Here is a 22161-nt window from a genome sequence, read left to right as displayed (position 1 = left end):
CTTGGAAGGGTGACAGTGCGAGAGAAAGTCTAGTGGAAAGACAATGCAAATGATCAAGGGAAGATTATGTGCTTTAAAGTTCAGGAAAAATTAATCAATGATGGCTCCATATTGACTTCTGGGGTAAGCAAAGATATTTTGGGAAGCAGTCTAACCTTTACACTTGATATCAAGAATAATGTGCTTTTTTACATCATCTTTGAACCAATGTTAGTGATGTATTGAACCCAATACATCTGACACAAGACAGTAAGACTTGAAAAGTGCCACTGCATGTGAAAGCTTCAAATAAAAGTGTACTAAAAAACTGCATAGCCAATAACCACCCATGAGTTGACTCTTATTTAACACCTGATAAGTAACTAACTTCTAATGTTAACTATTCAGTTATGTTCTTAACTTAACCTATCCATGAATGAAAATTAACTCTGGAGTTCCAAAATATCTTTTCCAACATTTGATTCTCTTTTCCCATTTATGGTTAATTGAGCTAAGTAAAGTTCTTCACTGCTGTAAGTTACTGTCATTAGCCCAAATTTAAGCTCACTTTACAAGTTCCTTATTAAGTATATTATTACCTCAGCAAACTGAAATAATGGTGACTTCTGACGCATTTCAGGGGATTCCGAAATATCAGGCCTGCAAGTGCCAGAGGATATCTGAAACAAAGAAACATGGTATGAAGCATCACAGGAACAGTTTCTGGAATACAACTAAAGATAAACGCCACCTAAAACGTTCCTATTTGAGGAAAGAATGGTTTTGATTGCCCTGATTTTAGGCAATACTGTGACAAAAAAGTAGTTATATTTGGTAAAGTTTTATGTGAGGGGCATCAAACTGCAAATAATGCCATAAATAGCAGGAGATGAGCAAGACAATGCATTTTAGAAAGTTAATATTCATCTAAGAAATTTCTACAATGGATGCACTTGGCTTTCTGCCACAAAATCGAAAAAATATATATATCTTTCATGTTCTGGTTTCCCCAATATTTCATATCACCAGACTATATGAAAACAAAACTAAAATCAAATTCTTATTTTCTAGGGTTTTCATGTGCTTGTACACAAGCCCCAATCTTAGACAGGTTAGTTTTACCTAAGTTTCTTTTCTACTATATGTTTTCTTTTGTACTATTTACCATGGAGGATAAACATTTAAGGAACCGATAGCTTCATTTTTGATCTTCATTATTAAGAATAGTTATAAAACCATCACTGATTTTTTTCAAAGTTCTTGCTACTAATCAATTATCTTCTCAGAATACACATTTCTTCTTTACCTCAATGCTAAAACTGACTCATTTCTGCATTTGGATGACCTAATCACTGAGGGTAGCCAATTGTAATTCAAAAATCATAGACACCACAATGTTACAGAAGATTTCATTATTCTTCTGATCTAACCCTTTTTAACAATGAAGGAACTTAGCACGAGATAAATGTAATGTTCAATAATTTTCTCATTCTTTATTTTCACGGCACTTAGCACTGATCACCATAACACATAAATATCTGTTTACTGTCCAGCTTCTCCCAGGGGCTTTATTTAATGCAGAATCCTCATTACTGCCCGGGGACAATATACTCGACAAGTATTTGTTGAGTGAACTAAATGAAAGTTGACAACAAATTTTGTGAATCCCAAATCAGTGTGTGCCCTTCTCCCTTTTCCTGAATGACAAGGTTAGGGAGTGTTAGGGGAAAAGTTATCCTTCGCTTTAGAGGAAAAATAGAAAGAAGTTAAAAATACTTTTCAATAACATTTCTGACAAGGAAATAATCCAAGTTCACTGTTGAAAATCTAAAAAAAAAAAAAAAAAACAACAAAAAACCCACAGCAGAAAAATCATCTATAAATCTTTATCCTAAAGATAAGCACTGTTAATATTCCCTATATACTCATCCAGTTGTGTATGTAGATAATATTTTCAACAAAAATGGGATAGTGTACTAGTTATACAACATCCTTTAAAAAAAAACATTAATCTTCCCGTGTTATTAAACTGTTTCCAGTGTAATTTTAATAGCTGCTGGTGATTATATTAGATGGTTGAATCCAAAGGTAAGAGCTGGCAGTCACTCAGGTTATATTCCTGAAAACAGTTTCTCACTGAATCTCTTCATTAGACACGGAAGATGTGCTACTCTAACAATGTCACCAACCACTGGGCAGGAGCAAGCATTTGAAATTTTAATTGTTACTTTTGAATTTGAAAAAGTAATGGTCACCTTCTTCTAGTGATAAGCTCCACAGAGAAGATGCAGAAGGCTTAATTAATTTGCCACCTGTGGTTTGGCTGCCAAAGCCTGACTTCCTTACTGGCACCTGACTATATGACAGACAAGTTAAGCGCTAAATGGCCCAGTAGTGTTTTTATTTGCTTCCCAAGGATTCGAAGCCAGGGAGACACAACATGCATTAAAAAGAGGGCCAACGAATCCCAAAATTACAGGCCACAAAAAATTCCTTTATTAAAATGAATACTTGAACAAAATATATCTTGATATTGTAATATAGGAATAATGAAAAAAATCAATACTTTCCTGGTTTATAAAGAAATCCTGTGTGTTTAGCCCCTAGGTATCTTGGTAAATAATCAAAATTTGATTTAAAATCAAGCCTAGGACTAAATGGAAATTATGAAGTGTCATTATAAAACTTTAATAATGTTGGTTGTCCACATGACAGAAATGTATAAAAGATATTTGGAAGTAAATATATTATCATTTAAGGTAGCTACACTGCCTAAAGCCTATATAATATACATTCTTATTTCATATCACATGATGCATGAGAAATAGTTACCATTTATGAGGAGAAAAGTTACCCTATGGCTTCATTAGAGTTTATATTAACTATAAGAAGAAAAGTCAACTTTCTTTCAAGTGCCACTTATAGATTATTTGGCCATAACTATACAAGTCATAAAATTTTAAAGTTAAATGTGACCCTCTGGAAATTGTTAGTTATGATGAATGGTCTTAAATAAAACTTGCTATTTGAGTGGAGAATTCAAATGTAAGTAGTTATCAGGGTATTGGAATCCTACACGTGATGTCAATTGTTCAATGCAATCCAAGAAGTCTATGCACGTGTGCTCGTGCTCACCGTACACCTGGATGCACAGTAGATGCACAATGAGTATCTGTTGACTGACTTGATTCTCTGGGTCTGCAAATATGAGGAATCTCAATGACCTGGCCAGGAATCACACAACAAAGGCTGACCAAAGGTGGAAACAGCAGGAAGTGAATCACTGAGCCTATTCATTTTACTCTAGTGGATAATGTCCTCTGTCAAAATCTAACTACTCTTACTTTAAACTACTCTTACTTTAAAGCAGTGTGGATTTAGCATGTATCTTCAATGTGGTATAATGCAAACAGAACAAAATTAGGAGCCAGGAGAACTGGGTTACCACTAAGCTATGTGGTTACTTGACTCTAGACCACAGCAGAATAGAAGCAAAATATCGGACGGGGCCTAGAGTGGGAGTAAGAAAAAGGAAGAAGGTAGAGAAAGAAACAGTACCGGAAGCAAGACAACACAGGAAGGAAAGGCCATAAAGAACAGACACAATGTTTTACAAAGCATTGTACTCTATCTGAAACAAATTAAAAAAGGGAAAATAGCCCTAAAGTTTCTCCTGAAGGCATCAGTTCATTGAAGTAATTAACATTTATAACTCTGATTCTAAGTTGTCCAGATAATAATTATAAAATATATTCTTTATTAAAAGGCAGAAATGCATGTGGTAACATGCTAGGCTCATTTCCATCTAAAATCTCAAAATGTAAAAGTGCTTCGATGACATGGAAAATGTACATACGCAGAATTCATTGAGTGCTTGATAAATAAGGAATCTAATACTAGTGTGAATATCTGTGCATACACACATTTGGTAAAGAAATCTGGGATTATATCCACATAGAAGAGATTATGTCCATACAAAGAGTCAAAGATATTTGTTCATTAATTAAGAGTAAAGAAAAGACACCAAATAAGCAGAGGGTTAAACAAAGGGAGAAAAAAAACCCGAGAAGCTGTTTCTAGAAATAGTCTGAAGTAATCCATAAAGCCACTAGGTGTAGCTATACGCCCAAGAAAGAAGTTGTCTAAAGAGATATCAAAAGCAAAGTTTCGTTAACCACATATTCAACTTCCCTTAAATCCAATCTTCCCTTTGATTTAGCTATAATTCACAATAACCACGGAAGAGGAATGATTAGTATAATTAAGGATTATGATGAAGTAGTATTTTTTCCCCACAGTTGCAATTCTGCTTGTGAAAACTGTAGATACAGAAACGAGATCCAGGCCCGATACAAAACAAAATCACACCAGCCAGATGCACCGTAAGTGCTCTGCAAAGCTAGGATTAGCAAGAGCCAGTTCTGACTTCACAAGGCACAAGACCACAGCCACGCACCGCTGGATTGTGATGAACACACAGTCAACAAAAGCGGTAGGTGCATTGGTTGTATCTGAACTACATATTGCTGCTCTCGGTAACTCAAATATTTACTGATTACTCACGCCAGTAAATATTCAGTAATCAGCTATGAGAGGCCAGTCACTGCTTTCATGCTTACATTCCACTTGTATGCACTTTAAGTTGGGGAATAAAATGAGAGTAAAGGAATGTGTTTGGCCCTTAAATTGCTGGCACTTCAAATGCAGGTGACAACTACACATATAAGAATGTACGTGCATAATGGTGGAATGTAACAAGGCTATGGACGGTCAGAGAAGCAGCCTTTGCTCTTTCTGGGAAGAAGTTAAGATAAGTAACATATAAGAAAGACCTAAAAGGAACACCGTAATTGAAGAAATGATGTGGTAACCTCAGGAGGGAAAGTATGGAGGCAAGTGCCCTATGTGTTTGAGAAACAGTGACTTTCCCAGTGTGGCTGAAGATGAAGATGCTTGGGAGTGTGATGGGAGATGAATTGGACTGAGACAAATCTGAATTCTATGTTACGTTTGTAAAGTCAGCTGACAGTAATGAGGAGCCAGCCAAGGTTTTCAGTCAGAGGAGTGCCATAATGAGAGAGAAGCGTATGTAGTTAGGTAACTGTGTCCGGGGAATGCAGGTGACTTTGGCTGGGGAGTGGCTGGAGGTAGGAGACCAATTAAAAGGTTAAGGAAACAAAAGAGCTGAGATGTGGGGCCCCGTTAAACCAGAGATGGTATTTGCGAGGCCTCAGGAATAGTCTGGAAGTATGTCAGGGCTGAGGAAAAGGGGTCAGACAATGCCAGTGTTTCTACGGTGGGTTAAAGCGTTGAGTTCTCAGTGAAAGGGAGAATTTGAAAGAAGGAAGAAAGTTTAGGCAGGGGTGGGGAGTGGGGTTGTCTGCCTGGGAGGAGAGGGTTTGCGGGTGGAGGGTTCCATTTCAGAGTTCAAGTATAAAGATCCTGTGTCCAAGGCCCAGTGATCCGATTCTCACCCTCATCCTGACGCTGCTGTTCCCACAATTTGTGGGAATTGCCAGGTATGCTTCTATAACACAGTACCTAAATGATCATTTAATTTTCATTTAATGTGAGCTGTTAAATGAAGCTCTGAAATGGACTTGATCGTAAACACAGGTGAATTAAATAAAAGCATATTACATCCAAGTTAATCCTTCAACATGTTTTTAAGGACTAAAATGAAGCCACTCTTCATTAAACCTCAGTTAGGTGAAGGGGAACCTGAGTAGTACAGCACTGCACTTGGCTGCCTGACCCCAGCCAGGACTGAGCTACAGCTCAGAAGACTACTGGGCTACCGCGGGGAGCATAACCAGATAACATGGCACAGAACTGAGCCTCCCCAAATTAGATACAGGTCAAGTCGTCTGGCTGAAAGGAAAAATAAGTCCTGGTTTTCTTCAGGGCACCAGGGCTACCAGGCTACTGACTTCGTGCCGTGAGTCAAGTTTTCCCATTATTATAAGACAGGTGGCAGAGCACTAGTATGGAAACACTAGTGCAGACTCCAGGCCACTTCTACAAACCGCTACCCCTTCCCACCATCTCTGGGAGACTGAGGAGCTCATGCAAGGTCATCACTGCCTAGAGCAATGCAGCCTGGGAACTCATCCAGGATAGGTGCTTGTCAATCACGTTCGGGAAAAGGACCTGATTCTGTAGGTTTTGAACTCCGCTGCTGACAGATGGAAGAGGCTGAGCTGGATGGGCAGTTCCAGCCCAAAGGGACAGTGAACATTTATGCAAAAAATGGACATCTTCACCCGGAAAGAGAGAAAGTTCAAGAGAGAAAAAAGTTCAAGAGAGAAGTTCAAGAGAGAAAGTTCAAAGAGCCCATTTGCTGTTTAATGTAAAATTTAAATATGCGTCTTTCCTCACAAAGTACATTTAGAAGCTATAAAACTTTAAGAAAGGAATAAAAACTTTGAGAGGATGGGGCAAAGAGTCAGAGTGTTTGGAATTCAATGTATTTTAGCATCCTGAAGTAGTCTAACGATGGTACATATCAGACTAGCCCAAATGTACCCAAAGATAGGAAAATTATTTTCAGAAATTATACTAAAGATGAAAACTTTCAATTTTATCTAAATCTGTATTTGTTTTAAATGTAACACTTAACTGTATTTAAAATATGGACTAATCACTTATTCATTTAACAAGTATTGGTATAACTACCTTTTCTGTATCTCAGATTTCACCTATCTCATCATTTAAAGGAAAACATGTGGGTTTAAATCCTAGTATTTGGACTTCCTCGCTCTCTGAACTTGGAGAGGCTATTTAATCTCTCTGGCCTAGTTTTGTCATTTATGAAATGGTGATAATAAACTAACCTCACAGGATCCACGGGAGGACAAAATGGGATCCTCAATTTAAGTGCTAGCACAGTGCCTGGCCCCCAGAAAGCACCCACGAAATGCCCCTGTAAGGTAAGAGTGTAGCACAGGACTCCACTGAGTTGAGGCGAGGTGGGTGGGGGATGAATCAGAAAGGCCCCTGTAGGCTACGACGAGACTGATACTAGTTCTCCTCTTCCTGGGTTCAAATCCCAGTTCTGTCACTTCATTAGCAGCCCAATCTTGAGCATGTTATTTAAACCTTCTCTGCCTCTGTTTTCTCACCTTATGGTTTGACATTTACTTATAAGGGAAATAAGACTTAACTCATAGGGTTGTTATGAGGATCAAGGGCTACTCTTACATAATGCACTGGAGAACAGTGCCCAGAATGGAGGAGGTGCTCAATAGATGCTCGTTGTTGTAACTACCTATACTGCAAGAAGTGGGGAGCTCTGCAATTTCAATCCTGTCATTAGGCCTAACCTCAAGTTGCTTAAAGTTTTCTGGATGAGTTAAGACTTACACAATGAGAAAAAATGTAAACATACTTCCATTAGAGAGTTTATTATAAAGAACACAACCATGTAAATATAATCGAGTGCTGTAATATATAACCCTGACAGTAAGAGCTATGAGGCTAATCAAGTATGGCTCAAGAAATCCAATTTGGCTCAAGAAATCAGGAAGGGCTTCCTGAAGGAGGTAGAGATTGATATTACAAACCAAATATATTATTTTTATATATAAAGAAATGTGGATACATAAACTATTTTATTTTTAAATAGGCAGATGGTGATCAACAAATGAAAAATCAACGGGATTCCCTTTGAAGCCAGAAGTATCATGTAAGGAGTTGCTATCTACCTCTAAAAAACCTTAACCGTAAGACACCCTCAGCTCCATGAGGGCAGAAGACTTGTTTCTGGTTTGTTCCCTGATGTGGAGATAGGAAGTATTCAATAAATACTTGCCATGTGAATGAATGTGTAAAAAGATGGCACTCTTCCTGCTCCACTCAATTCTTATACAAGGCCTTCAGCATCCCTAATGGAGGTGTGCCATCATTTGCTAGCATCTTCTCTACGAACTGTGATGCTACCTCTACTAAAGTCATACTTCCTATATTGGTTTCTCCCATGGATTAAAAAGTTGTCTCCTTCTTGAGCAGCTGATGAAAAAGAGAGTCAATTACAACTGTAATTTCCCACAAGTTTTCAATGGACAGGAACTTTGTGTGTGCGCGTGTGCACGTGCATGCACACCCTGCTGGTAAAGCATACTGTAGTCTATAGGAGTAAGCCTGATATAATTCAAGCTTGCAAGCTAAGTCTGAAATGCCTAGAATAATTTATGGTAATAATACTAGGTACCTACAAGAATGCTTTTCAGTATAGTTAAAAATACCTTACAAGTTTTATTTAATTAATCTTCACAGATATCGTGGGAATTAAAGGCAAGTGAGCATAATTATTAGCTCCATTTTACAGGAAGGAAAGCAAAGAAAAAAGTGGCCTGATCATAACTTTCGTGGCATATCTCTTGGTTCCCACAAAAGAATAACACATTCTAAAATCACAGACCCAAGGTCTAATGCACTTCCCATACATTTGAAAGTTTGCCGTTAGTCAATTTATCTAAACTGATGCCTTCAAAACTTTTCATTAGCTGTGATTACTCTGCCTTACTTTTCCTATTTTCCACCATTCCCCAAACCATCCCATCTTAGGGCCAATCCTGAATGTTGTCCTTTCCAAAACTAATCCAAGCTGTTCTGTATATTATGTGTTGAATAATCTTCCCTTTCACACACTCTGAATTATGTCACTCCCAGCCTTTACTTTTAAATTTTGATTTAGTTTTACATTTTTATTAAAGTAAAAAACATAACAATATAGAAGATTTTTAGTCCTGGAGATTACCTCTAGAAATTCTAGATCAAATAATGGCTCTCTGCAGCCCACTGCTAGCCTATTTTCGGCTGGCACTTCTATTTTATTTCATTGACTGGACAACTTCCGTTTGATTTCGGAATTAAATAGGTTTGCTAAAATCTCATCTCCATTGGGAACACTCCTTTCCATTTCCTTCACTATTATCGGGTTCTTTCCTAATGAGACGTCTATGCTTACACTGCATTTCACCCGGTGTCAGTAGAAACAAGCTTCGCCGGTTATTTTGAGCCAGGGATCACTCCGTTAGGCCTGTCTTGCTCAGTCTATCTATTTTGCTTCCTCAATGCATACATTCTTTAATGACAAAAATTGGTTTTAAAATGTATCCCAAATATTTAATGCATTTCAATGTACTTGGGTATACAGGAAATACAGGGCTGATCATTTATGTGAAAAATAAGAGAATCAAAATCAACTGCAAATGCAAATTTCATCCCTTTTACTCATAAGGAACACAAAGTTACCATAATTGAAACTACAGAACCAAGTTTGGCTCAGTAACAGAAGCATATAAAAATGTTAACCTAAAAGTGCCACAAATCTACTATAGCAGATTTCGAGTTAATCAGAAGACAAAGGAAAAAAGAGAAAATGAAAACATTTTGTTTGCTATTATTTGTCCACTGATAATCTCAGGAACCTATAATTTCTCTCTAAAAATTTAAAAGGACTTTAGGTAGATCTAGGAAATAGCACAGGCCAAAGAAGCTTTTAACCTGGAATGTTATTATTTCAGTTACAGCAAGACTCTGTATCTTCTAGAATTAAAAAAAAAACAAAACAAAAAAACTTTCCATATTTAAAAAAATAAGACTTTTGAGGACTTTTTCTATGTGGTTAGGTTTCAGATGAAAGAACAAAGGAAATTCTCCTCTCTTTGAGAATAATATTTAAGAAGGAGAATTATGCCATGGCATTTAAAAAGCCATTATGATTAGACCATTTCTGTGGCAGAATTTTTGTAAAATGTCAATTTGACTGGTCCTACCTAACAGTATAAACAGACTTTACGATAACTTTTCCAATGTCAGAAGCATAAAATTTCTGTATCTCTCTGTTTATCTAATTATTCTGCTAGTTTTTCTTAGAAAAATTTAAGTACATATTTACTGTATTTGTCTCAGGTTCATCATCTGCCTATTATATAAGTCCCATTCTATAACCATGTCTACATATTGGGAATGTGACTTTGAACAGACAATCAGGTGCTAAATGAAGTATGTTGATATCTGTGGCATGAACTCTGTATATTTAGAGACAGCATTATTTTATACAACTTTCACTGCTTTATCAATTCACTATCTCAAGAATATCTCTGATATGAGAAGCAGGGATGATGAAGAAAAAGTTGTATTCTTTTTCTTAAACAAGTCTGGTTTTAATTCACATTGTCAAAAGCTAACTTCATTTTGATAAACAACTCAAACATCCTACCCAAATGGTAACAAATAAAGTGACCGTAAATGGCTGTTGAATTTTTCCTAATAAAAGCAGCAGTTGTTCAAAATGATTTATGCTGAATATTATAATAGAACATCTATCCAGGTACTCTCCCAAGGATCTTTCTTACTAACCACCTTAGTTTATGTTGTATTTCCATTCCTCACTTCCCCTGTCACATGATTGCACTGAATATATGTTATCTTGTCACTTCATCAAATACTTCCTTTTCTAAAGCAACAAGAAATAAATCATTTGTCAGTGCAAGTACATATAAAAAAGTTGTATTCTTGAGAAGTGATTCTTAAAGACCTAACTGCTGGCAGTTTCTTCCTCATCAGATTCCCTTCTCCTATATGATTAACTTCTTTAAGCCATTGAGCTTTCTTTGTTTCTTTAGCTTGAGGTTCTCAAAATGGTCCCCCTTCATCAGAATTCTGCTGTTCTTAAAAATGGGGAGAGAACTTCTCACTGAAAAAGGCCCAAGTTGAACTTTAAGGGGGGTAAAAAAAAAAAGCATTCTTTTGTTTGACTAGCATTTTCATCTGTCTGTAAGTTCTGTAGACGTTTATTGGTTTACATTTGTTCCTGAAAGTTCAAAAGAATGCTAATAGATGTTGGGAAGAAAAACATCATTATAATCTAATCTGTTCGAAAAGAGAACACTGACTTTCACAATACAAGCGCAGTGCATTGTTGGAAATCATGAGTCAGATTGTGTTGAAAGGTCAAGTGTGCATTATTATTCCAACATTCACCTTTCAGAACATGCTTGGGATACTCTACACCCAAGTGCGAGTTAGTCTGACTGTTATTAGGTAGCTGCCATGTGTTAGAAAGTAAAATGATGCCCAAGAATGCAGTTATGTTAGGAGGTATAAACATGCTGAATAATGAGTATACAAAGGCACACAGTGACATGTTGACTTTTTTCAGCTAAAGATTAGTACAATGTAAATAACTATCATGTTTCCCGAAAAATAAGACCTAACCGGAAAATGAGCCCTAGCATGATTTTTCAGGATGACATCACCTGAACATAAGCCCTAATGCGTCTTTTGGAACAAAAATTAATACAAGACCTGGTCTTATTTTCGGGGAAACACGGTACCAGTCCACCAACTCACACACTTTTTGCTCCACTGAACTAAATGGAATCAAAATACTTAAGTTAAATTGAACACGTGATCAACTACTATAGATCTTGAATGTAAACTATATACAGCAAAGGCCTTTTGTGATGTAAATTTCTCATACAGTATCTTCTAAAGTCATTATTTATTTAAACAGGCTTCAACTGTAATTTGCACGGCACACTCACGATTTAAAACAAATAAAGGAAAAAAAGTCATATATATGTATATATAAAATCTGCAATAAAACTGAGCTGACTGCTATTTTGCCCTAAACAGTGACTCTGGTTGGAGATGGAAAAATTTCCATTTCAGATACCTAACTGTGGTAAAATAACATGACCTGCAGGTTAATTCATCTGGTCTCTGTTAAATGGGTCTGGAAAATAGAAGAATTCCACAAATGTAAACTATGCATGGTTAACTGCTACTACCTGCCCATCAAAACCATACCTAAAAATGCTTTGCTAAGCGGACTGACAACTATAGAAGGGAATAAAAAAATCCTGAAACCAAGGTCATGAGGGCCTGGGTCTTTTTCATTTTCCATTTTAAAGAATAAAACAATCTTGGATTGCCATGTTTCCTGATTTTCTAAAATAGGAGTTTGGATTTATTCAGGTACCCAAGAAACCGAGAGTTTCATACTTTTTTAACTCTCATCTTTTCACTAGCAAGTCTAAATGAGAACATTATGAAAGTAGGGAATGTTACGAACAGAGATGAATGAATCACAGGACATTACACAGCCATGGCAAATGCTAATTGTCTGTACATTGCCATTTCTTACTCCTAGGCTCATGGAACCTCAAAATCTGTACCTAACTTGTGTTTGTGTCCATTTGGGCTTATTTATACCACTTCTGTTACCCTCGAGGCACAATATAATGCACATATAGATCTTAATGAAAACAATAAACGTCGTTTGTTCATGAGCTGTAAACAGTGAAACTGCAGAGCTAACAGTGTGAACAGAATACAAATGTTTGTGTTCTCGACCCCCAGCATGAGGGGAGTGAAGAAGGATGAGGGACTGGCTTACCTCTGAGGTGCCAAGAGCATGTTCTCCAGCTAAAAGCAGCATGCTCAGGCCTCCCATTTGAGTAGGATCTAAATAAAACAAATAATCATCAATTTACAACCATGAAGTATGGATAACCCACACAGAGACCAAAAAAACAATACTCACAAAGACTAGCAATTAGAAATGCAAAAGAACCACATATAACTTTTTCTAAAAAACTTTTCAAAACTCTTTGTGTAGCAATAACCTGGCATATGTGCACTTCATATCATACATTTGTCAGCCTTTTAAATACCACTGTTGTCCCCATGCCAGTGTAATCTGTTCTTCAATACCAGATGTTTGCAACATGAGTTATCTCCTACTGTGATGCTTCTGTTCTTACTGCATGGAGATTTTAGATGGATTATCTTTTCAAACAAAGAGTGCTTATGTTTGTCTTCTAAGACGTCTGAGATTATTATTCCCAAATTGTTATTTCTGCCACGTGAAATCAGGGCTGATAAAAAGAACCAGGCTACCAGAGGAACTACAGAAATTTTCCAAAATCTAGTGGGCTTTGTTTAAATAATCTTTCTTTAAAATTTTCAAAAACAAATTGAAATTAAACAATGATGTCTTTTGGACATCGTAAATCTTAGGGGGATAGTCAGGCCCTTCCTTGAAATACATTTAAGATTTAAGATAATCTTTTTTATATTACCGAAGGTCTTTGCTTTCATTCCTTCAATAATCAACAGAAACAGAAAGACAAAACAAAAACAGCATATTGGTAATCGATGACCCAGGATTATATCTAAACAAAGAAACTATGACAGACAATAAGGAACCTAAAAGAACCTATATCCTTTAATGATGTCTTAAATTAATTAAATTTCAGAACCGCAATGAAAGAATGTGAAAATGCCTAATTCAGAGCCTATCCTAGTGCATATAGGTCTTCAATAAACGTGTTTTTAATTTTAGGAATCTCTGTACAATTAAAAATGAGGATCAGACATACTGTTGCCTAAAGACATTTAGGAGTTTCTTTTCTTTTCCTTTTTTCATTTTTGTTTAAAGCTTTGACCTTAAGTATATCTTTATATACAATCTATCTCAAGAATGCTGAAGCAACTCTGACCACACCTTATACCGTCAAATTTATAAAAAAATTGAAAAAAGAATCTGAGGTAGTTAAAAATAAAGAGGTTATGAAAGAGGAAAACATGTCACCAAATGATCAGGTGGTCAAGAAATAGCTCAATGTTAAAAGATAGTTGCAGAGAAGACACACATACAGAACTCACAGGAACAATGTGATTTGATGAAACAAGACTCTTTGTTGTTAAGATTCCATCCTTAATTAAACATTCAAGTTAAAACCTATTGTGGCTGTTAAAACTGACACCTAAAACTATTTAAAAATAAAAATCAGGAGGGGGGAATGAATTTAGCAGAAAGTAAAAGTTTAACTTGGCTATTTGGACAGCTTAACACTGTTGCAGCTGTCATTTTAGAGATCAGGCAGATTGGACGATCACTTTTCTTAAAATTTTTCCCCCTTTCTTTTGCCTCCCCCCCTCCCCACTCTGGTTCAAGCCGTTGTTTCTCAGTCTAGTTGTGTAGGACACAGCTCCCTGGCCCATGCTGGTATTATGAGCCTTGCGCTCCCCCTTGGCTGAGGCACTAGGTCACCGGTCGTCAGTCGGCTCACGGCAGCTCTCGCCGGCTGCCGGCCACTCACGCTGGTCACCGGCTGCTCATGGCAGCACATGGTAGCCCACGGCAGCCCAGCCCCAGGGAGAGGTGTTGTTTACAATCTTAGCTGTAAAGGGCGCAGCCCACTGGCCCATGTGGGACCTGAACCAGCGACCTCAGTGTTACAAGCACAGCACTCTAACCACCTGAGCCACCGGGCCGGCCCTCACTTTTCAATAAAGACAAAAATGTGTTCGTTCAAATTATAAACTAAAATAGGAACACACTTACATAATAATTTTATTCACGTTATATACCAATGTGACTTTGCAAGAAATGTGCTGTATAAATACTAAAACACAGACCAAGAAATTACCATCAACCTTTATATTAATTTATATTTATACAGTATTATTTAGAAATATCAAAAATATATAGAGATATATAAAGAGCATGCTTTCTTTTCACCAACAGGGCTTATGCTAAATTAAATTTTACACAGCTTTCCTTTCTTGGAAATCATACATCTGAGTGCTTTGAGGTTACTCAAAACAGCAAAAGGTCATGTGACAAGGACTATTGGGAAAACAAAACAAAAAATGAGATTCCATGTTGAGGAAAAGCATAAACTGGCCTCTAAAAGCCCTACAGTATCCCCTAGATTCAAAGAGCTAGGCATCATGTTTTAATCAAAGGCAAATTAATTTCCTTTCATTGTACTGAAAAGCAACATAACTAGAAGTATCAGACCAATGTTATACACTTATGCACTATCTTAGCAAGGGCTCTGATCATGGATTTCCAACATCCACAGCAGTTCCTCATATAATGAGATAAATGCAAGGAAAGTGTTTTGTGTTTTTCTGTATTTGGCTTTGAAGAACATGGCTTTTAAGAGCTGACCTGTAAATATCTTGGTCGAAGTCTAAGTTCCATTTTCAATTAAGTACAAAAGGTAGATTAATAAACTGTCAGAAACAGTGCTACAAACAGACATCTTTCATAGCTTTCTATAGTTAAAATGTAATTATTTTTGGTTTGTGAAGAGCCATTCTGTGCAAAAAAAATCTACACTGACTGACCTAGATTTAGAATCGGGAGAGAAAATAGTGGAAGATAAATGATAATCGAAGGAATTCAGTTAGAAGCCAATCATCCATATATTCTTTTTTGGTCTTGATAATGAAATATTTTATGAAACACTCCAACTAACCTAATCTGGTAAGTCCAGGAGCTCACCAAGACTACCAGCAAGTGGTTGGAAGTAAAATTATACAAAATAACAGCTGAAACAAGGATAGATCTCTCTTTTGATTCTTCTGGAATATGCAGAAGCATCAGTTTGGTAGCTCACCTAAAATTAACTATACTACAGATACCTACGTAACAATTGAAGACTTTGTTCTCCCAGAATGTCACCATTATATTAGACTGTATTTCTTAAGTTTATATATGACACCACTACATACTTTTTAATACTATGAATCACACATTGAACTATTAAATCTCATTAGGTCCACTGCCCATTAAGAAAAAATGAAGTATTATCACAATATTGTTCAACCTCCTTTCCCAAGCTTTCCATATTACAAATGATTCGATGCTCTCATTTTGAAGAAAATTTGCTTGTAATAATGAAATAGGAAGCTTACAGCTCAACATCAACTTCACTCTTCCACCCTGCCCAATCTCTCCATTTCATCCTGGGAAATTCCTCTCCTGATTACAGCATTGCAATAGTCAGGGAAGACAGAGCCACTTACAAGGTGAATATAAATACTTTATTTCATAGTTATAAATGTTTCAGCACTCCTTACTACCCCAAGAGTATTAGAGGTGCCGTAACAAATGGGACCTCCTGGAATTTGCAATGGGCTTGGCCCATATAGAAATGGGGGCAGGAGAAGGGGTAGGATGGGAATTCCCTCTAAGAAACAGATGTCAGGATCCATCTCAGATTTAGGATGGAGTTGTTCATATTCTTGCCCTCGATGTTGCAGATCCTCAGCTGACCTACATAACTGTATTTTTCTTAAGTATGCATGATAACTAAGGTGTTTTACTGGGATAGCTTAATAGTGTGTACGTGTGTAAGCTATTTGGTTTCATTGTAAAATTCCCTGAGCTCCTGACATTCTCCACACTGCTGCCTGCTTTTCCACAATGTCAATATCAGGAATCGGTCTATCCCATCTTTCTTTAATTATATATACTCATTCAATGTATGCCATGTTCCAAAGCTTTAAGATATACTTGCCATTATTTCCTTTTGGTCATATATTTTGCTTCTCTCTCTCTGTATTATTTGATAAAAGTACTGCTGAAATGTATTGCCCTGTCTGTCCTTAAAGAACAGGCAGAAACAGTTTCCCAACTCACCGGCCATTCCAAAGTTAAGCTGAGGCATTTCTTCAGTCTTTGCTTTCTTGGGGCTTGCCAAGTCTCGGGAAGAGTCAGATGGGAAGGCCCATAGTTTCTTTCGTGGATTGACAGAGGGTGTTGGGGATTTCACAGGCTTGTTTGTAGTAGGACACCATTTGTAGCCAGGATTTGCTTTCATAAATGCATCTTTATACTATAAATAAAGAATAGATAACAGATTTTAATTAACACACAGACTGAAAAAAGTTCTAATTGCCTTCACGTCTTCCCAACCATGTATATAATGAATGAAGAAAGACATTTTCAGTAACTTCAGTGGCTTTTCTTGTAGAAGAATGACAATGTCAGCACAGGGCTTTAGAGACAGGACATGAATTTATCTACTAAAAGTTCCTTTGTGGGATGAAGGTACAAAGGCAGCAAACTTTTTATCTTTTAACCCTCAATTGTTTTTAGTATCCAAAAAGCTGTCTGACCTTGGTGGAGAGAGGGAGTTATTTGTCATAGATAGAAGCAAGGGCTTTGAAGACCAAAAAACCAGAGTTCAAAACCTAGCACTTCCACTTGGGTCTACGGTGACCAAAGACAGAGACCAAGAATGGAAAATGTAAGAGTCTGGGCCTCAGCCTTCAGCTTTCGCCTTCATAGAGTGAGAAAAACAACAACCAAACAAATGCCTGGGGTTACTGTAAACAGTGGTGCACAGCCGCACCTATTTCAAAGTAGGTATCAGGTACACAAAACAAAGTGTGAGTTCATACCAAGGCCAGTAATCAGGTTCTGCTCACTGCTTAATTTGGTAAGTACAGTAAAAATTAAATCTGTGCTTTGATGTACTAGTAAGGCAAATGCAGGCAAACTTAACAGAGCAAAGAAATCAGCTGTGGGATAAATGAACCAAGATCGAGAATAGGAAAAGGGGAACAAGACAGGGCAGAGTGATGCGTAACTTTTCAGGTGTCTGGAGATGCAGGGCTATGTCGAGGCGCAGAGTCCGGGAACCTGGGTTCGAAACCCATCTATGCTATTAGCGAGCTGTGGACATTAAGCAAGTTGTTCACCTTTTCTCAGCCTCAGTTCCTCTATCTATACAATATAACTGCACCTGCCAACATCCCAGGGTTCTGTAATGAGCACATGAAATCACCAACGTGCATGTGTGTGTTGAGAGCTGTAACGTGGGATGTTGCAATTAATCTATCACAGATGTTATGTCTTTATTTGGAGGTTTCAGCCTTCACTGACAATATTTTCCCTTCTCCTTTATCTTTCTGTGGCTTTGTCCTATAGCCATTTCTCCCAACTCTGCCACTTCTTCCCCTTTTCCTGACACAATAAATAAATTTTATTGCTATTCATTACATATTGCCAAAAGTTATGTCATATGATAAATTGTATTTTCCATGTATTCTTCAACTATTATATGTTATTACTGCTGGATACTCTAGGAATACAATTATTTCTATCCCATGAGCTTGCCTTTTAAAACAGTTACTTTGTGTTTGAAATTAACTAAGTATAAGCTCCAAATAGCTTTTTATTTACCCCAATAGGAAAAAAGGTTCCTTTATTCGTGGTGTAAGGAAAGTATATGCAATCCAAATAACAAACCTTTTGCAGCACTTCACTTTAAATCATATAAATGAAAATTGTACTGTAGATAATATAATGTTAATAGTCAATGGTTTAGAATTACCCTCCAGTTACCTTAACTCAAATTTTCTAAATAACTTTTTTTAAAAAAAACTAAAAGCTGTACATCTGCATATTGATACATAGCTACACGTAGAGGAAAGTAAGCATATAATACTGTAAGACGGTTCTACTTTTCTTACAAAAAAAGTTAAAATGGGACACAAGGCCAGAGCCAAACTAGAATCACACAGCAGAATATATCTGAAGATATCAAATGTGACTGAAGAGACACCCTACCCTACGTGTGCATGGAGGAGGGATTTACATGTTAAGCTGAGGCAGACAAATAGTCTTGCCTGCCGTCTGGAGGTGGAAAGTGACAAATGGCAGGGTGAGGTGAAAATGGAAGCAGCAGACACATGCATCATTATTGTGTTCCAGTAAAAGGCACATAGGCTGGGTTTGTCAGATGAACAGTCATTTGGACAAAGGTCACCACTCCATAAAGTGACGAAAGACTTACAAACAAATTAATTAACATATTTGTCATGAGAAAAAAAGGGGGTAGCTTTTCAAGAAGTTCCAGTTGTGCAAGATGCTGGCCAGATGTGTCTAGCACTCCGCTTTCTTCTGCTGCTTAGGCATCTCCTTCCTCCCCTGCAATGTTGATCTGCTAGGTAAGTTCTCTCCCATTAAGATATCCCATCGTTTGCTAGGAATCATTTAGGAATTTGCTTGGTGAAAATCAATACGTGTAGTGAAAATGAATGTACTGTCATCCTTACGAATGAGTTTTTACCAGCATCAACTCTTTTTAAAGCACTGATGATATTAACAAAGACCAGCTTAAATAACTTATAACGTGGAGCTGTGCTGATGACAACAGAAAGCAGTGGCGATGCCTGACCAGAACATTTCTTTCTCCTGCTTATATTCCACCTCCCCATCTCCATCTCAGTAGTCTGTCAGGGTGGGCTAGATGGCAGATACTGGGGATGAAGAGTATAAATTGCAATCTCTGCCTTCAAATTCATTACAATCCACAGTCAGCCACATAAATATATTACTTCTTTTTACATATGGTGCATAAAAGCCTTCCCCTGACTCAGGCATGAAAAATGGTTTTGCAAAGAGTCCAAAAAGGGAATCTACCAATGGGTTGAAGATTAAAGGGCAAGAAAAAGGCCTGGAGTGCATGGGGTTTTATGGAAAATGGTAACTGAGAAATGAGGGTCAATATGCTGTCACAGTATCACAATATTAACCTTGCAGAATCTTAAACTCGATCAATGATCAATACCAAGACAATTCATTAGCTCCATCAAGTATATGTTGAGCAAAAGATTTAAGAATGTGGGAGCTAGAGAAAAGAACACCACACAGCCTTTGTCTAGAAGGACTTTAGAGCTTCCATGAAAATGCCATAAATTCTTGTAAAGACACACAGGTCAAAACAAGCAATGTACCACCGAACACCAAGAGAGGGCAGAGGCAGGAAGAGCCTCAGCGTGTGAGGATGTCTATCTGCCCTTGGAAATGGGCCCCTCACCAGTTACTTGCTGTGATTCAGCCGTGAGAGACAACAGAAAGGCTTAGTTATTTGTGATGAGGTTGTTGGGGAAGGGATTACAGAGAAGGCTGAGGACAGGAGCAATGAGGGAAGACTATATAGAGTAGAAAGCAAATATGATGTGAGTGAAAACTGTGTGGGCAAAAATCCATTATGACAGGATTGAAAGGGCCCAAGAGATAGGCCCCACCCATCCACGTCCTCAGGGCAGAACTGTTCAAGCTGGGGGTGGGTGGGGAAGCTCATTACCCACTGAGAACACCAATCACCGGGGGCTACTGGTCTTATCTTGTAACTAAAATACTGATCTTCAAAAACCTCCCATTGAAATGAAATTCACCTCAGGGCTTCCAATTTTTTTCTCCAAGTCTGCAATCCATTAGACAACCTAAGTGAATCTACTTCACAGACACAGTTACAGACTTACACAAGGTGCTCAGTAAATACTGGCTCCCTCTTCTCCACCCTCACCCACCACATTTCATTAGGGAAGGAAAGCCTCAGGGTGTGAGGATGTCTACCTGCCCTTGGAAATGGACAGATCTATCTGTCATTAGCAATAATAATCAATCATTGTTCTTCAGTAACCGTATTAAATACATACCCTCTGTCACAGTATTTTGCCTGCTTCATACATGACAATGGCATGATAATATACCAGTAGATAATATACCAGTATGTTAATCTTTTAAAAATTGAGTCTCAACGTTACTTTTCCAGATCATTTATAAGAATGGAAATTTGATCTTAAAAAGCACCTTAATGGTAATGAAAGATACACTGAATAATGGTTCTCCAATTGTTTGTTTTAATGGGGGCGGGGATGTGCCATCTAAAAGTCCAGAGTATTTCTAACTAATATCATTGTCTAGATCTTCTCAACAGAGAGAAAGAGAAGGGTAACCCTGGTGAGGTTTAGTAATACGGGAACCTGGAAGTGTGGACACAGATAAAGACAGCTAATTCTGTATCTGTGAGATACAGATAAAGACAGCAAATATGTGAAATGTTACCATAAAATAAAATTGACTAGAATTTGGAGGAGCTATTACACAGGAAATTATCTGATATTTTAAAAAGAGATATAACACATTTTAATGAACGAACACCTAACATAATAAATTGAGACAGTTGTACCTCTTCTCAGTGGCAGGCAGAAAGCACATGACACGAGGGTGAAAGAGGAAAGGTCAAGTATGAGAACCCAGCTCTACTACTGCTAACTTGCTTCCTTGGATAAGTCACTTAACTTTTCTGGGCCTCTGTGTCCTTCACTTTAGCTTTTGCAAAATAATATCTACCTCATGGGATTAATCTGAGGATTAAGAAAATTAAATGTTTATAAAAGGATCCTGGACAAAATAGAGCAATATTCAAAAATGGATTGTTATCACTTCAAAGATAAACACTTAAATATTTTTGAAAATACAATAAAAATCCTGATATCTAAAACACAGGAACGCGAAAGGTCTCGAAAGGTCTCAGAACAAGGAAATGTGTGAAACACGAAGTCCAAATATTTGGTTTTACTATCAAATCCCCCCAAAGTGGTGGGTCCCTAAGTAAGCCTCCTAGCAGGCGGTCACAGTCAGAAATGAGAGCCTGTGAACAGCCACAACACTGCACCATCACACACAGGGCTGGATTTAGGAAAGCAACCCGGGTTATAGCTTTAGGATAGTATTTTTAAATTACTTATAACCAATGATTGCTCTAATGAGATTCATCAGAGAACACGAAACCCTCCTTCAATCATTTTTTTCAACAGTGCAAATTAGTACTGGGCAATAATTCAAGAAACTGAAAACAAATCCCCAAACAGGTGCTTCCTCTCATCAGATGCACTAATAGAAGATAATCAGGAGCAAGGAAAAGGGTCAGAGAAAATTCTAGCAGGTAAAAAATAAAAAATCTCGCTAAAGTGGTATTAATTATCACTCACCGCTGCTTGAGAATGTTTCTTTTAAAAACAAAAACAGAAAGGAAAAAATTAAGTACTCCTCACTCAACTGAAAATGACAGAATAGATACTGGTGAGTATCATGTAAGCATTCACACTCACACTCAAACTACGCTGAAAGAATATGTCTTGTTCCTAATAAAGAGAACACGTTTCAAACTGGGGGTTTTTAATGAAAAGGTTACACATATAAAACACTTTCAAAAATGGTTGCCTGATGGGGGCCGTGAGGAACTGAGCCCACACTTATCACTAGCAACTACCACAATACCCGGTACATAGAAGCCACTGAATAAGATTTTGTTTATTAAACTGGCATGCCAATTAAGGCCGCACTGTTAACAGAAAAAACATCAGCACAATTACTAACTGCACTGTCATGTAATTTCAAAACCATTTAGCTAATAAGTTGAAACAAGCATCACTTATAACTAGAAAGCAACCGTATAATAATTGTGAAAGTAGTTGAATATTCCACACTCTGCACTAGAAACAAGACAACATTTTATAAGAACAACTATAAACAAGACCCGTTGCAAGGTGAAGATCCAGTTATGGTCTCCACTT

At 37.3% G+C, this 22161-nt stretch overlaps 1 protein-coding gene across 17 annotated transcripts in view; it reads right to left on the bottom strand.

Annotated features, from left to right (window-relative positions):
- Window positions 1-22161, bottom strand: part of BBX (BBX high mobility group box domain containing) — a 246690-nt gene that overhangs the window by 56954 nt on the left and 167575 nt on the right. For all 17 annotated transcript variants that reach the window (XM_033128729.1, XM_033128835.1, XM_033128852.1 and 14 more), the window contains 3 exons: window positions 16427-16622; window positions 12386-12453; window positions 579-659 (listed from right to left, as the gene is read on the bottom strand). In XM_033128729.1, the coding sequence (XP_032984620.1) occupies window positions 579-659; window positions 12386-12453; window positions 16427-16622 (345 nt within the window). The remainder of the gene's footprint in view (window positions 1-578; window positions 660-12385; window positions 12454-16426; window positions 16623-22161) is intronic.

The sequence above is a fragment of the Rhinolophus ferrumequinum genome, chromosome 2, assembly GCF_004115265.2.
Source record: "Rhinolophus ferrumequinum isolate MPI-CBG mRhiFer1 chromosome 2, mRhiFer1_v1.p, whole genome shotgun sequence".
In the NCBI taxonomy this organism is placed as follows: domain Eukaryota; kingdom Metazoa; phylum Chordata; class Mammalia; order Chiroptera; family Rhinolophidae; genus Rhinolophus; species Rhinolophus ferrumequinum.
Note: the sequence above shows the minus strand (reverse complement) of the source record. Positions and strands in the feature narration are given on the sequence as shown.